General features: G+C 41.1%; 1 protein-coding gene across 1 annotated transcript in view; it reads left to right on the top strand.

The window, feature by feature from the left end:
- PCCA (propionyl-CoA carboxylase subunit alpha) overlaps positions 1-15603 on the top strand; it is a 305865-nt gene that overhangs the window by 146338 nt on the left and 143924 nt on the right. The window contains exons 15-16 of the mRNA XM_042457614.1: positions 3618-3686; positions 6870-6945. Of these exons, the coding sequence (XP_042313548.1) occupies positions 3618-3686; positions 6870-6945 (145 nt within the window). The remainder of the gene's footprint in view (positions 1-3617; positions 3687-6869; positions 6946-15603) is intronic.

The following is a 15603-nucleotide window of genomic DNA, read 5'->3' as shown; positions in this document are numbered from 1 at the left end:
ACAGATAAAACAAAATGTTTTTAAACTCAGCATAGCTGAACTACAGAATGTAAACAAGTATGTAAACAAGCAACTAGGATACCTATAAAAAAGAAATTAGACAAATTTATAGTGTCTTAGACTTTTGGTAGGTACTAATCACAATAGCCATGTTATCTTCCAGTATCAGAGGCAACATACAGTGGTACCCCGGGATACGAATGCGCCGCCTTACGAAATTTCCGGGTTACGAACAAAATCCATAGAAAAAAACTGTTCCGGGTTACGAAGGTTATTTCGGGTTACGAAAAATTTTTTGGTGCTTTTCGGCGCTATTTCGCACGAAATCGCGGCTTTTCCCCATTAGCGCCTATGGCTTTTTCGGCTTACGAAGGATTTCGGGTTACGAACGCGGCGGCGGAACAAATTAAATTTGTAACCCGGGGTACCTCTGTACCTCAATGTGATTGTTACACAAGATGGCTGCTACTGCACTCATTCCATGCTTATAGGCTTCCTGTGCATCTGGTTGGTCACTAAATCCTTGAATGGATGGGCCAGTTGCTCTGATGGTTCTTGTTCTGTCCTTTCCATTTTCGTTGCCATACTTATAGTTTTAGGTCTAAGGACACAGTACATTTGGAAGTTAGAGTTGCTTTCTGTTGATATGCATAGATAGGACATTCTAATTTCCTGTTCCAATTTCTCTTAAAGCCTTGACTATCTTATCTACTGCATGTCAGATAGCTATTTTGAGGTTGATCTCTTGTGAGGAGCTAGTTAATGCTTCATCTAGTATAGGTGATGATGAGTGCTGGGGCAATGAAGGCTCACAATCCATAAATGGACATTAGAAGCTGTTTTAGTTTAAGATTTTGTGGCTTGGCACTCATTGGTAAGTGAGATTTCAGCTGTAGCTATGAAAATTGTAATTTTCTTTCACACCCTATTGGATACAGCTGTCTCATTTAGATCTAAGTATAAAGCTCACATTTGGATTTTAATGTACTGATTAGCACTTCAAAAATTAATGTACAGACTGCCCTCTGTATCCATGGATTTGTCATCTGCAGATTTTAGCATCCACAGATTTGAGCATCCGCAGATGGGAGGCCCGTGGGGGGTGGTGGAGGAGGAGGAGGACGACAACAACTATGACAAAAAAGAGCGAAGAAGAGGAGGAAGGAAAACGAGGACAAGTGGCAGCAGGGTGACAGAGGGGCTAAGAGAAAGAGGAGAAAAGTGGAAGAGGAGAGGAAGAGGAGAAGTAGAAAGAGCAGAGAGGAGGAGGAGGAGGAAGAAAAGGAGGTTGACGGTAGCAGGGTGACGGAAGGGGTAAGAGCAGGAGGAGGAAGGAGGAAGAGGTGAGGTAAGAGGAGGAAGAGTGTAGAAGAGGAAGGAGGCGGGGAGGAGGAGAAAGAACTGCAGTAGCAGTGACAGGAGGAGATGAGGAGGAGGAGAGGAAGAGGAAGCAGGGAAGAAGAGGAAGAAGAAGTACCTCCTGTCACCCGCTGCGGTAGGAGTGGCAAGGCTGGCATTGGGAGTGGCAGGGAGCAAAATGTCATTATCCTTAATGGCTTCGTGGCCATGCTACCATTGAGTACAGTCGGCTCTTCTTATACACAGATTTTTTATACATGTATTCAAGCATCCACGATTTGAAAATGTTCAAAAAAAGTATAAATGTCAAATATCAAACCTCAATTTTCCATTTTTATAGGGGACACCATTTTGCTATATCATTATATTTGATCAGACTTGAGCATCCATGGATTTTGTTATCCACAGGGGATCTTGGAACCAAACCCCAACATATAACAAGGGTCCACTGTAACATGGGACTTGAGCATTCACAGTTTTTTGTATCGGGGTGGAGGTGGAACAGAACCCCCGCAGATACCAAGGGCCCACTGTACTCACTTTCATACTGAACTTGTTGCCCTTAATCAAGATTTTAACAAGCAATTCAAATGGTATATTAGAAACACATTTAATGAAGCACCAAGTTCTTATGGAATCTGTATAAAACTCAGTTGGCTACCATTTTGAGATTTGATTATTAAAAATAAGGAGTTTTTGTGACACATTTTGTGAGTAATTAGCCATGCCACCCCCCCCCCCCTTTTTTTTTCATGTTCTGGAAATTTTGGTTTGTGAAAACTAATAATTACAAATGTTATGATGGTGATGTAAAGTTTCTTTGCTTATTTTACTTAGGTATCTATTTAATTCAGGATTTGAAAGTCTTGTCACTGGTTTTCTTCTCTGTCAAGTTGCTCCTTACCTTTGGGCTTTCTGGTTTTTCTCCTCTACTGTTAAAAGGAGATGGCTAAAACTACTGTGCTGGATACTGAGTATCTCTAAGGCATCTTAACATTTTTCTAATGAAAGTGCTTGACAGCTGCCATTACAATTATGAGGCCTGGATTAATGAACATGTAATCGTACTTTTGTAAAAGCACAGTTTATCTTTTTTTTTTTAATCAGAAAAAAAGTGATGTGGTCTTCATGCTAGAGAATAAAGCCTATTAGGACATGTCATTTGGATAATAAAGTCATCATTGTGACCTCATGTGGATACTGTAGACAAGAGGTTCTACATCTGGCCCCCTGATAATTGCCTAAATTAAAATCTAAAAGCCTAACAGCCGTTGGGTTGACCTCTTTCTGCCTTGCTGCAGACAGATGAGCTGCTGTTTTATTACAAGGGTTTCTTCCCCCAGGTGAAGATTGAAGGGAGTTTCTGAGCCCCTTCTCCTCTTCCCTGCCAAACCAAAGCCTAGTATTTTGTATCAAACATCTTCCACTCCAGCAAGTCCCATTTAAATTTTCTTCTTAAGATTGTCACATAGAGTTAAATGGTCTTGAATATTTTTGTTTGTGTTGTAATTGTATGGTTCCCAAGATTCAAAAGCAAGTCCAACAGATATTTATTTATTTAGCAATTAGTATTTAAAAAATAAAAAGTCAAGATAATCTCAGTGCTCCTATGGTAAAAATCAAACCAGGAGATGAAAACAAAAATCAACAGTAATACTGTTTTTTCTTTGACTCACTAAAGCTATCATATTCTTCAAATAAATATCTCTGTGTGTATGTGATTGTCTCCCTTCTCCCTTGCAAGAGCTGTAGAATTGGTGGTTTAATTGCAGCTGTATCCTTGCAAAGTAAAGTCATGGAAAAAGCTGTGTAAACATTAAAAACTCAGGGGAATGGCATCATCAGAGGATAAATATTCTAAGATTAGGGTGAGGCAAAAAAAGAAAGTGTTGAAGACATGAAAGCTAGAGGACTAGAATGACTGTGGAGCTGATAAGCATAGTTTCTGTTGAATAGCACTGGTATCCCTTCTGGAGCACTTGAACCTTATGTATTGTGTATTGTGATGATGTGATTGCAACAGACCCATTTTTGATCCAGAATGTCAGTTTTAGGAGCATGCATTCTGGGACAGTAATTCTGATACTGAGCTTTCTCATTTTAAGAACTTTAGTACTCAGAGAACACACTCTATTATAACTTTGTTTCTCTGAAGTGTGTTGCAATGAATTAGTTTGGATGGGGGAAGACAGTGCTTTCCATACAAAAAAAAAACCCTGTTTACCATGCTAAAAGTGTTTTGTCTTGATTTCTTATAGGTCCGTGTTGACAGTGGTGTGCAGCAGGGAAGTGAAATCAGCATTTATTATGATCCTATGATTTCAAAAGTGAGTTATTGCTTCTTTCTTTCTTTCTTTCTTTTTAAAATGAGGGTCTGGTAAAGTACTAATCCCTTTTCAAAAATGGCTGAGACAGTGGCCTGGAACAGATGGGCCTTTGCAGCACCCTCATCATGTGTGAGGGTTGCCTGGTAGGTGGAGAACCCACATGCCCGGCAACCCTCGCACATCATGGATGTGCCGCAGCTGTAGAGCGCCCACCAGATGGGGTGCATAATGATGATGTTGCAGCTGTGCCGCTTCCAAACGGGGTGTCGCAGTTGTGATGTCATCGTGCCATCTCTGGTGCTTTGCAGCATTGCAGCAGCACCGCAAAAAGGAGCCGCTTCCAGGCGCTCCTTTTTTGCTCCGCAGCAGTGTCACACAATTTGGTTGCTGTGGCGTTCCTGCGGAGCAAAGAGAGGCGCTGGGGAGGCACCTCTTTTTGACGCTCTGTACCGCGCGCCAGTGTTTCATAGTGCAAAGACTTAAAAGAAAATATAGAGGACATCCTTATGGTGCAGTCTTGTACTTACTCAGAAGTAAATTTCATCTTGTTCAGTGTGGCTTATTCTTTGAGAGTATATCTTAATTTGGTGACACTATCACAGTTCAACATACACATCAGCTTTTTTGGATAAATTCGTTCCCTGGCATAATTACACATTTTATTGTGACCTTTTTCTGAAGGTGAGGTAAAGCAAGCCTTCAAAATACATGTGTAAATTCCAACAAATTGAACAAATTGAAACAAACAATTGTAATTGTATTACTGCAGGGGCATCACAAGGGGGGTGCATAGAGTGAGGACTGCACTGGGTGGCACCTCAGAGTGGGGTGTTGTTTGATGTGCTGGTGGGAAGGGGCTGCTTTCCAGTGTGATGGCTCTGATGGCTGGGCCGTAAAGTGAGCCGTGTCTCTTTCCCATTCACCCAGCAACTCTGCCAGACCTGGAAGAGGCTGCAGGGTGGCGGGGCAACCCATTCCCACTAGTGGACACTAGTGGAACTGGGATGCCTTTCAGGTCTGGTGACTGTGCCGGCTGGGCAGTAAAGATAGTTGTCTCCCTCTCCTGCCTGGCCAGCAGCTTTGTCAGACTTGGGAAAGGCTGTTGAAGAGAGGACAGCAGTATTACAAAATAATTTGCACTGGATGTCAAATGTACCAGGTATGTCACTGATTACTGTTTTGTAATCATTTACTTGTTCTTTGTTACATGTCATTACTGTTAGTTTCAGGGATCTCAGTTTATTAAGCCAAGATATTAAAAGCTTTCATCCATTTATCTTTGACTCTAAACCAGGAATCCCTGATTAACCATAGATTCCTCTTTTATCCAAACTGACAACTATTGTTGACACATTAGGAACAAATCAAGATATTAAACCATGATTTAATTGTGGATCACATGAAGGGAAACCTGGGCAAAAGGAATGTATGTATTCATAGGGGTTGAAATTAAAAGGAACAGCAGATGAACAAGAAGCTGAACTGAAGACTTTCTGTGATGCAATCCTCTTATTTGGGACAGCCTTTCCCAGTCATGCAGTTCCCAGGAATGTTGGACTCCCACCATTTCTAGGCAACAATCAGATAATAAGCTTTTTAGTCCATAAGGGGGAAAAATCTAGGTTGAAGGATTTCAACTTTAAAAGAATAAAAAGACCTTTTGAAGGAGCCAATAATAAAATGTGCTCCTCTATGGTCAACAGTGACAAACATCATACTATTCTCTGTAAACTAGCTGATTTATCCCAACATTAACATGTAAATCAATGAGTTAATTAACAGTAACTCAACTAATTTAACAATTTCAATCATTAGTGTTTATAGCAGTAGTGAATTAGTTTTCTAAATACTGTACCAATGGTTAACGTAATTGAATTAATTTTTTAAATCTAACCTTTTCAAAATTTGAGTAAGAGGTTTGGCTTGTGTACTTGGGCAAAAGGATTGCTTATGACTTGAATTATTAAGAAGGTGTAATCTGATGTAGCCTACTAACACCATATGGATATAAAGCTAAATCATATGTGAATGATGTGCAGTGAACTTTGGGCTCACATTCTCCTACCTACCCTTTCTTTCTTGGAAGTGAGAAGAAGAGAAGATTGGAAGAAAGTATTTCTCTTTTAGATTAAAGGCCATTAGTGTCTAGATCCAGATTAATCTAATTTTTACAATCTGTTTTTAATTTTGCAAAATTTATATAAATAAAGATGTAATAAATGGAAAACTAAATTTAAAAAAATCAACATACACTGTACGTAGACTTTCGTAAAAGGTGATCAAATGCCTAGATGAAGATCCATGTGAAAACGTTGTATGTGACCTGTGGTTAATCTTATCTATAGTGTTTTTTTTAAAGCTATTCTTTTTAAATAATTGTTTTCAGTTGGATTGTTTCAACAGACCACAGTTACAGCAGACCCATATACTCAGGCTTGGCTGGTGCCAAAGCTATGGTTAATCTGAAATGGAAGTCAAAGATTTAGAACTTCTTGTGGCTGTTCTGGAGGAGAGTGTGTGTGTGCAGAGCCAAGGCTTGTTCTCATAACTCTAAATTGTGGTTTAGATGGGACAACTGCATTACCATAAAACAAATTCTGAAACTATTGGAGATGGTTCTGCAGGCATTCTTTATTCCCTTCTTATTTGTTACATGGCCAGTTGAAAGTAATCACTTTGATTGGGGATGAGATGATGGTGTGGCACATGGTTCTAGTCCATGATGTCATGTGTTCCACATAGGGGTTTAGTTGGTGGTCATCATCCTGCCCCACCCAAAATGTTCCTTATCTAATTTACTTTGTAGACTTTCAGGACAAGCAAAAAAAGCAGATGAAATGTTTACACTTGTAAAGTTTAGACACACATCTCAAAGTCATGTTTGTTGTATCAGAGTATCATATGGAATGGAGGTAAGTAGGTACATGGTGACTCTGTCACCATGCACCTACTCATCCTTGTCTGCTTCAGGAGAATGTGCTGGATATCATTGGTATTTTGAACTTTTAGCTTAGGGAAAAATAATGGATGGTATTGGAGTAAATAGAAGAACATTTATTTCACTAGTGTTAGAATATTTTAGAAAATTATGCTGAAGTGAATAGACAAAGGATTAATTTTAATGGAAATCAATTTAATCTCTCTCTCTCTCTCTCTCTCTGTGTGTGTGTGTGTGTGTGTTAGTTGATAACCTATGGCTTTAACAGAGCTGAAGCTTTGCAAAGAATGGAAGAAGCCTTGGATAATTATGTTATAAGAGGTAAGTATGAAAATGGGCTACTAATATGATAGCCCATGAAAATCCACACATATAGAACTGTTGCTTTGAGTTTGGCACTATGTCAACAAATCATGAGACATGTTTTTCTAATAAAAGTGTTTACAGAATCAGGCATGAGATAGTAAATAGCATCACTCTGTTCAAGCACATGCAAAAACAATTACTCAAAATCATTGGCTCTCATATATTACGGTATATAATACTAAAAATGATCTTTCACAAGTTCTTTCTCCTTCCAGTTTTTTTAAAATGCTAACTTGTATTCATTTACCAGTCAGTAAGGACCATGGTCTGATAACGTTTAGAAACAGATTCCCAGTAAAGTTGTTTCTTTTTCCTCATCTCCCAAAGTAAGCCTTTAAATTTACTTTTTTCCATTAGAGATAACTGTGCAATTCCATCACTGCAGGATTTCCAGTTCCTTGACGTCTTTCCACTGAACCCCCATTGCTAAACTCCGATAAATCAGTGCATTAAAAGAAAGATGTAGAAAGCTCCTCTCCTTCCCACCCCACTCTTCTGTTGCTTATATGACCTTTTCTATGCAGGAAGAAGAGACTAGTAACTTGAGAGCTTCAACACATGTCTTTTTCTTTTTGTTTTGTTTTTTTAAATCCATCCTGTAAATATTTGAGAACAAGTGAAATTGTGCTTAATTTTTAAATATTTTCCCCCCAATGTGTTTCTTGTAGATAGCATGTTTTAACCAGTATGTAGTAAGCATTAGATTTAATATTTCTGGTAGTCTATTAGTATATCTCTAGTTTCTTAAATTCAAACCATATATTACAAAAAAACTGTAACAACTGTTGCTTTACGTACCATTTTGAAACACAAACATGCACTGATTTTTGTGAATGTCGAAACTCAGGTGGTATATAAAAGTTTTGACAGATGTTCAAGGAGTGCCTGAGTCACTGCAGTATTGATGTCATATTTATGTTCATTTCCCCATTGTATGTGCATACAATAAATGGTGAAATCCATGCTTTGTTGGAAGTGAGTGTACATGCTGGGATACTTCAAATTTAGTATTGGAGTAAAATAAATCCTGGGTGTACCTGGCTAAATATATTCTTACAGGGAAGGTGAAGTGTATGTAAAGAGGAAAAATACAACATTTCTCATTGGTCATCCTTCTGTTGCTTCTACAGTCTGCAAAAAAAGATTTTCTAAATATCCGAAATATGAATGAAGACGGAGTAAACTCACTTTTGTGGGTGTGCTGTTGTAGGTGGTAGAATGAATTCTGCAAGAGCCGGTGGTTCTGTTGTAGTAGATCTAGAAAAACTGGATGAATTTATGATAACCAGCTAGTTTTATAACCTGCTAGTTGAAAGATTATAAGTGGAGCTAAGTTAGTGACTATTAAAGGATGACAGATTGAAAATAATGCAGTGCACTGTATTGTAAAATGTTTCATCCTTACTCTGGATCTGTTAGCTGGGTACCTTTAGCTGGAAGGGCAACAAGTTATTTGGAGTCAAAAGTAAAGTTCAGTATGGTGATTTGTGTATACCTTTTCAGGATCAGATAAGAAAAAATATTCCAATAATCAAAAGAACTATAATAATAATAATAAATAAAAATTTTATTTGTATAACGCCCTTCCAACGATCAGGGCGGTGAACAACATATTAATAACATCAATACAATACAACATAACACATACATTAAAATACATTACTCATTTCCATTAAAATCAATACTAAAACCCCCATTAGCCAGCCACCATTGCTGTTGAGGGAGGGAAGACTAACTAGGACTTGATTCAGGGAATGCTAACTGAAATAGGAAGGTTTTTAACTCCCTCCTAAACTGGGCCAGGGAGGTGGCTGAGCGAAGCTCTGTGGGTAGCGTATTCCAGAGGGCCGGGGCGATGATGGAATATGACCTCCTCGTTGTGGAGGCTAATCTAGCCCCTGGAACCCTCAATAGTTGCTGCCCAGATGTTCTGAGGGTGCGGGGCGGAATGTATGGAGAGAGGCGGTCCTCCAGGTATCCTGGGCCCAAGCCATGTAGGGCTTTATAGGTTATCACCAACACCTTGTATTGTGCCCGGAAGCGAATGGGCAGCCAACGCAGATCTTTAAGTATAGGTGTAATATGACTGGCCCTGGAAGTGCCAGTGACCAGTCTGGCTGCCATATTCTGTACCATCTGTAGCTTCCGGGTGTGGTACAAGGGTTGCCCCATGTAGAGCGCATTGCAGAAATCCAATCGAGAGGTTACCAGAGCATGTACCACCGTTTCAAGGTCTCTCTGGGCCAGGTATGGGCGCAGCTGGCGAATAAGCCGGAGCTGATAACAGGTGCTCCTGACCGTCGCGTCCACCTGAGATGTAAGATGAAGCGACGAATCAAGGAGCACCCCCAGACTGCGCACGGAGTCCTTCACAGGAAGCGTGATCCCGTTCAGGACAGGTGGAACCACCGCCATTCCTGGACCAGGGGAACCTATCACAAGTACCTCTGTTTTCTCTGGATTCAGACTGAGTCGGTTTTCCCTCATCCAGCCCATTACCGACTCCAGACAGGCCACGAGAGGAGAAACGCCATCCTCGGTCACTGCATCAGTCGGAGACATAGAGAAGACTATTTGGGTGTCATCAGCATACTGATAACCCCGCGCCCCATGTCTCCGGATGATCTCTCCCAGCGGTTTCATGTAAATGTTAAAAAGCATGGGAGACAGAATGTATTTAGGGGAGCTGTTTGCCAGTTGATATTGGCTTTAGTTTGTGTGGAGGGTATGCATTGCGAGTGAAGTAGAGCAATGCAAGATTTACCTATGCTCTATTAAAAGTATTACAGTTTTAAAAAATTGGTATCAAGGGAAAAATCATGAATATAAATTGTGGATATACTGGTAGTTGTTGTTGTTGTTTGTGTTCACATTCGACTTATGGCGACCCTAATGCAAACCTAAGGGATTTTGATTGATTGATTGATTGAAATTTTATTTCTATACCGCCGTTCCTACGATCACGGCGGTTTACAAGCAATACAAATATGATACAATACAGATTAAAAGAAATCCAACTCCCACTAAACCCCCCCCCCGATTAAAACCAGCATAACTATACATCATTAAAATCCACATAGAATCAATCAAAAATTACTAGACAGTTAAAAAATCCAATACAATGCAATACAATACACAATACATAGGGGAAACAGTCAGGACATGTGAGAAAAAGCTTGACGGAATAAGTGAGTCTTCAGGTTCTTCTTAAACGACTCCAGGGAGGGGGCTGAGCGGAGCTCTTCGGGGAGAGCGTTCCAAGATTGCAGGGCTGCCACAGAGAATGCCCTTTGCGCCGTTAGTACATATTTTGTCTTGGGAACACTCAAAAGATTTTTCACCCCTGACCTGAGTGTGCGGGGCGGATTGTATGGGGAGACGCGGTCCTCCAAGTACTCTGGGCCCAAGCCATTTAGGGCTTTATAGGTGACGACCAACACCTTGTATTGGGCCCAGAAGCGAATTGGTAGCCAATGCTATCACAAGCACTTCCGTTTTTCTGGATTCAGGCTGAGTCTGTTTTCCCTCATCCAGTAAGATTTGTCCAGAGGAGGTTTCCTATTGCTTTCCCCTGAGTCTGAGAGTGTGAATTGCCCAACGTCTCCCAGTGGATTTCATGGCCAAGTGGGAATCAAATTGTGGTCTCCAGAATCATGGTGCAACACTCAAACTGCTATGCCACTCTGGCTTACAGTACAATGGAAGTTGTAAAGTCAGTTGTAAAACTGCAAATCTTCCACTGGTACTACAGATCTATCCCATTCAGTTTATTTAGCCTCTAAACACACCTGTGAATGCTGCAGTGGCCTCCAGGACCCTTGATACCCATAGATCAAACTTTTAATAAAATTAACCACTGGCACTACCAGCACCACCACCATGAAGGTTTCCGCAAAAATCCTCTTTGTATGTCCCTTCCCCATGTTATTTCTATCCCAAATAAATTTCATTTCCCATCTCTTTTCTGTATGTGTCAGATCTCCAAGAGGAATTGTTTTTATGTGCTAATACCTTAGTCTAAGAAGCTGTGTTCATATTTTCTCTGAGAAACATATGTTTCTCATGACTAGGTTTCCCATGATATTCTTGCAAGCAAGCTTGTAAAATGTGGGCTAGACAAGGTAACTGTTACATGGATTTGTAATTGATTGACTGGCCGAACCCAAAGGGTGCTCAACAATGTCTCCTTTTCATCCTGGAAAGAAGTGACCAGTGGGGTTCCACAGGGATCTGTCCTGGGCCCAGTGCTATTCAACATCTTTATCAATGACTTGGATGAAAGAATTGGGGGCATACTTATCAAATTTGCAGATGATACCAAATTAGGAGGAGTAGCTAATACCCCAGAGAACAGAATCAAAATTCAAAATGACCTGAATAGATTAGAAAGCTGGGCCAAAGCTAACAAAATGAAATTCAACACAGAAAAATGTAAACTACTGAACTTAGGGCAGAAAAACGAAATGTATACATATAGGATGGGGGACACCTGGCTGAATGAGACTACATGTGAAAGAGATCTAGGAGTCCAAGTAGCTCACAAGTTGAACATGAGTCAACAGTGTGATGGGGCAGCTAAAAAGGCCAATGTAATTTTAGGCTGCATCAATAAAAGTATAGTGTCTAGATCAAGGGAAGTAATAGTGCCACTATATTCTGCTTTGGTCAGGCCCCACCTGGAATATTGTGCCCAGTTCTGGACACCACAATTCAAAAAGGACATTGAGAAACTAAAGCATGTCCAAAGGAAGGTAACTAAAATGGTGAAGGATCTTGAAACCATGCCCTATGAAGAACGACTTAGGGAGCTGGGGATGTTTAGCCTGGAGAAGGGAAGGTTAAGAGGTGATATAATAGCTCTGTTTAAATATTTGAAGGGATGTCATATTGAGGAGGGACCAAGCTTGTTTTCTGCTGCTCCAGAGAATAGATCACGGAACAATGGGTGCAAGCTACAGGAAAAGAGATTCCACCTCAACATTAGGAGGAACTTCCTGACAGTAAGGGCTGTTCAACAGTGGAACACAATCCCTTGGAGGTCTTTATGGCTGGATGGTCAACTGTCGGGGATGCTTTGACTGAGAGTTCCTGCATGGCAGGGGGTTTGACTGGATGGCCCTTGTGGTCTCTTCCAACTCTACGATTCTATGAGTTAAGAAATTCTGGATGATGTTCTTCTGTCCGCATTGTCAAAAGGATAGGAGAGACACATTTTTAATAGAACTCAGGAGGATGAGCTAAACTCTATTTCCTGAAACAGATTTAATTTGAAGATTTTTTTTCTTTCTGCACAGTTAAAAAGGTTTACTTCTACAAGAAAAAAAAACATTGAATTAATTGGGGATTACTTCTAACAGTATGTGTGCCTATGATTGTATAGCTGTGCATGGATGTACAGTAGTGGTATTTTACAGTTATAGGACTGCTTAGGCAACAAACTCCTAATTTGCCCAAATTTAATGATACTGCATGAATGAAGGAGAAATCAGAATACTGAAAAGACCTAAGTACAAGATCCCCCTGGTCTCTTTCTTAGGAGTATTTTTCTTTTATGTAAATTAATGAACAAGAAATAAATGTATTAAATGTTCAGGTTTTTGTGTGCTTCATTAACCTACGTTTAAGTGGATTTTAAAAGTGGATTAAGAGTATGTGTGACTTTCTCTAACAATCTCATTCTCCATGTTAGCAGTCATTTAAGTGATTGCTACTAATGGAACAGAATGCCTATTTAAGGGTTTTCTTCAAGTATATATAGTAGATTGTACCTTATTGTTTGTCCTTGGTATCAGCTTTGTGTTTTTCCGATAACAAAAATGATTTTGACTGTATCAAATGTTTTTTATCAGTGTTTTTTGGTTGTGCCTACTCTTGTCTTGTGTGGTTCAGTGTCTAGGCAGAGGAGGGAAGAATTTTAAAATGTTTGTCATGTGGTTTCTTTTTTAAAAAAACCAGCACACAGTTATGACAAAATATCTTGTTAGCTGTAAATCTGATCCTTTATTTTTTGTAAAATAGAGATATGTAAATATGTGCATTGGGTATTAATGACATTATCTGGGGATTGTTTTAAGGAACAGTATTTCTGATACTGGGACTACTAGTAGATTTGGAAGATTTTCATCACGTTGATATCATTCATTCAGACCTGTATGGCATACTAAGACTGCTGAATTTTTGCTGCTGCTGCTGTAGCGGCAGCAGCAAAAGCTCAAAATAATAACTTGTTTTTATTGGACACAGTTTTCATCAGCCCTGGCAGAACTCATTTCATTGTAACCAGTAACATATATACTAGAAGAAAAGAGGAAAAATCTCTATAATTTGGAAAAAAGGATACAGTAGAGTCTCAATTATCCGACATAAACGGGGCCTACTGATAGTTGGATACCTGAAAATGTCGGATAATACGGAGGGTCATTTTGTCCCCAGTGACGATGTGCATGCACCTGTGCTGCCATTCGTGATAAAAGTCCCTCCCCTCCTCCCTCCCTCCCTCCTTCTTCCTCCTTCCCTCCCTCCTTCCCTCCCTCGTCTCCTTCTCTCTCGTCACCTTCCCTCCCTCCTTCCCTGCTTACCTCTTGCTTCCTCTGTGGCGGCTTCTGCCCCGGCTTGGCTGTGTGGGGGCGGAGTCTGCCGGGGCTGGCAGAGGGCTGAGGTTCCAAGCCGCAAAGGAGAGGCATGGGCGCTCGGCTCAGTTCTCGCCATAGCAGCTTGGTTTTCCTCAGGTCCTCCTCTTCCCAGATATTCCCTTACCCCCAAAGGGCTCTTTGGAGCCCTTTGAGGGAAAGGGAAGGGAAGAAGGGAAAGCAAAGCCCGGCAGGGAGGAGGAGGAGTTGGCCCGTGACCCCTTCTCCTCTCTGAGGAGGGTTGCCAGACCTGAGGCGTCCCTGGAAGGATGCCTCAGGACCAGCAAAGCTTCCCGGCAGGGACGTAGCCAAGGGGGGGGGTTCGGGGGGCCCGAACCCCCCCCCCTTCCATTAGAAAAATGAATGGTGTGTGCTGCTGCGCCGCCGCACTCAAGCCCCATTATAATGATGGCACTTAGTCTGGACCCCCCCCCTTCCTAAAATCCTAGCTACGTCCCTGTTCCTGGAGAGGAGGAGGAGGAGGAGTCCGCCCGCCCTCTCCTTCCTGGGCCTTTCTTCACCCCAAAAGGACTCTCAGGAGTCCTTTCAGGGTGAAGAAAGGCAAGCTGGGAGGAAGAGGCTTCAGCATGGCCCAGTCCTCTTTGTCCTGGACCTTTCCTCTCTTTCAATGGGCTCCCTGGAATCCTTTGGAGGAGAGGAAAGGGAGGCAGGGATGAAGAAGCCTGGGCACATGCCCGATCCTCCTCTTCTCAGACCTCCCCTTTCCCCCAAAGGACTCTTTGGAAGGAGAGGACTCGGTGGCTGCAGACTCCCTTCAGCCTGAGGAAAACAAAGCCCCCGAGGAGAGGCCTGGCCCAAGCAGGGAAGGTAAGCAAGGAACGAGGGAGAGAAAGAAGGAAGAAGGAGGGAGGGAGGAGGGGAGGGGAGGAACTTTTGTCCCCAGTGGCTCATCCAGCGTCCCATGCTTCTTCGTGAGAGTGCCACCCGAGAAGAAGCATGGGACGTCGGATAATCCAGAACATCGGATAACCAAAGGTTGGATAACCGAGACTCTACTGTATATCAAAATCACTAGGAATCTTTGTGTTTATATGTGTGATCTGCTATAGAAAACCATGTGAGAATGTGCACAATCTGTATTCCTCCTTGTGATCTATCAATGTTCTTGATACATTCCATCTTTTATGGAATCCTTTAAAAGAAATACTTTTCTATTAGTCAACCTCATGTATAAGTTGAGGGTAGGTTTGCTATGACTTGTGAATAAGTCAAGGGTAAAACCTAGAGACATGTAACAAACAAGTCTTTTCCTCTACTTTTAAAAATGCATAGAGGGAGCATACTGAGGAAGAACTAAAGAGGAGAAGATCTATTTTCTTGAGGGATTACAACTTGGTGCTTGTGTAAATGGCATTGCTGATCTTAAAAAGTCTGCATTACATAAATATTTATGTATTTTTGTTTATTTCAAAGATTTACTGTATATCCCTCCTTTCTCTTACAATGAGATTCAAGGAGGGTTACAGATATATTGTATTACAGATGCAAATACAGATAGGGAAAAGAAGATCAGCGAGGAAAACGAAAGAGAATCCAGCCAAAAAATGGCGGTGGGGGATAGCAAAGAAAGCAACCTGTCTCAGTTGGGGACTCAGTTGAGGGCAGAAGTGAGACACTCCTCTTGGTGTGGAAGCAGTTTTCTCACCCCATCACCCTCCCTTGTTCAAACCAGAAGAAGAAAAGCAGCTCTCCCTCCTTCCCTACTTTCGTGAGCATTGTTCAACAGCAAGATATTGGACCCTGAAGAGCCACTGTGGCAGCCATTTTTAAATAGGGACATGCAACCAAGGATGTAAAGCAGTGGTTCCTAACCTTTCTAATGCAGTTCCTCATGTTGTGGTGACCTCCAGCCATAAAATTATTTTTGTTGTTACTTCATAATTTTAATTTTGCTACTGTTATGAATCGTATTTTCATTGTTACAAATTGAACATAAGTAAAGCATAGTGATTAATCACAAAAA

Source organism: Sceloporus undulatus, chromosome 3 (assembly GCF_019175285.1).
Source record: "Sceloporus undulatus isolate JIND9_A2432 ecotype Alabama chromosome 3, SceUnd_v1.1, whole genome shotgun sequence".
Classification (NCBI taxonomy): Eukaryota; Metazoa; Chordata; class Lepidosauria; order Squamata; family Phrynosomatidae; genus Sceloporus; species Sceloporus undulatus.
This window is presented reverse-complemented; position numbering and strand designations above follow the sequence as displayed.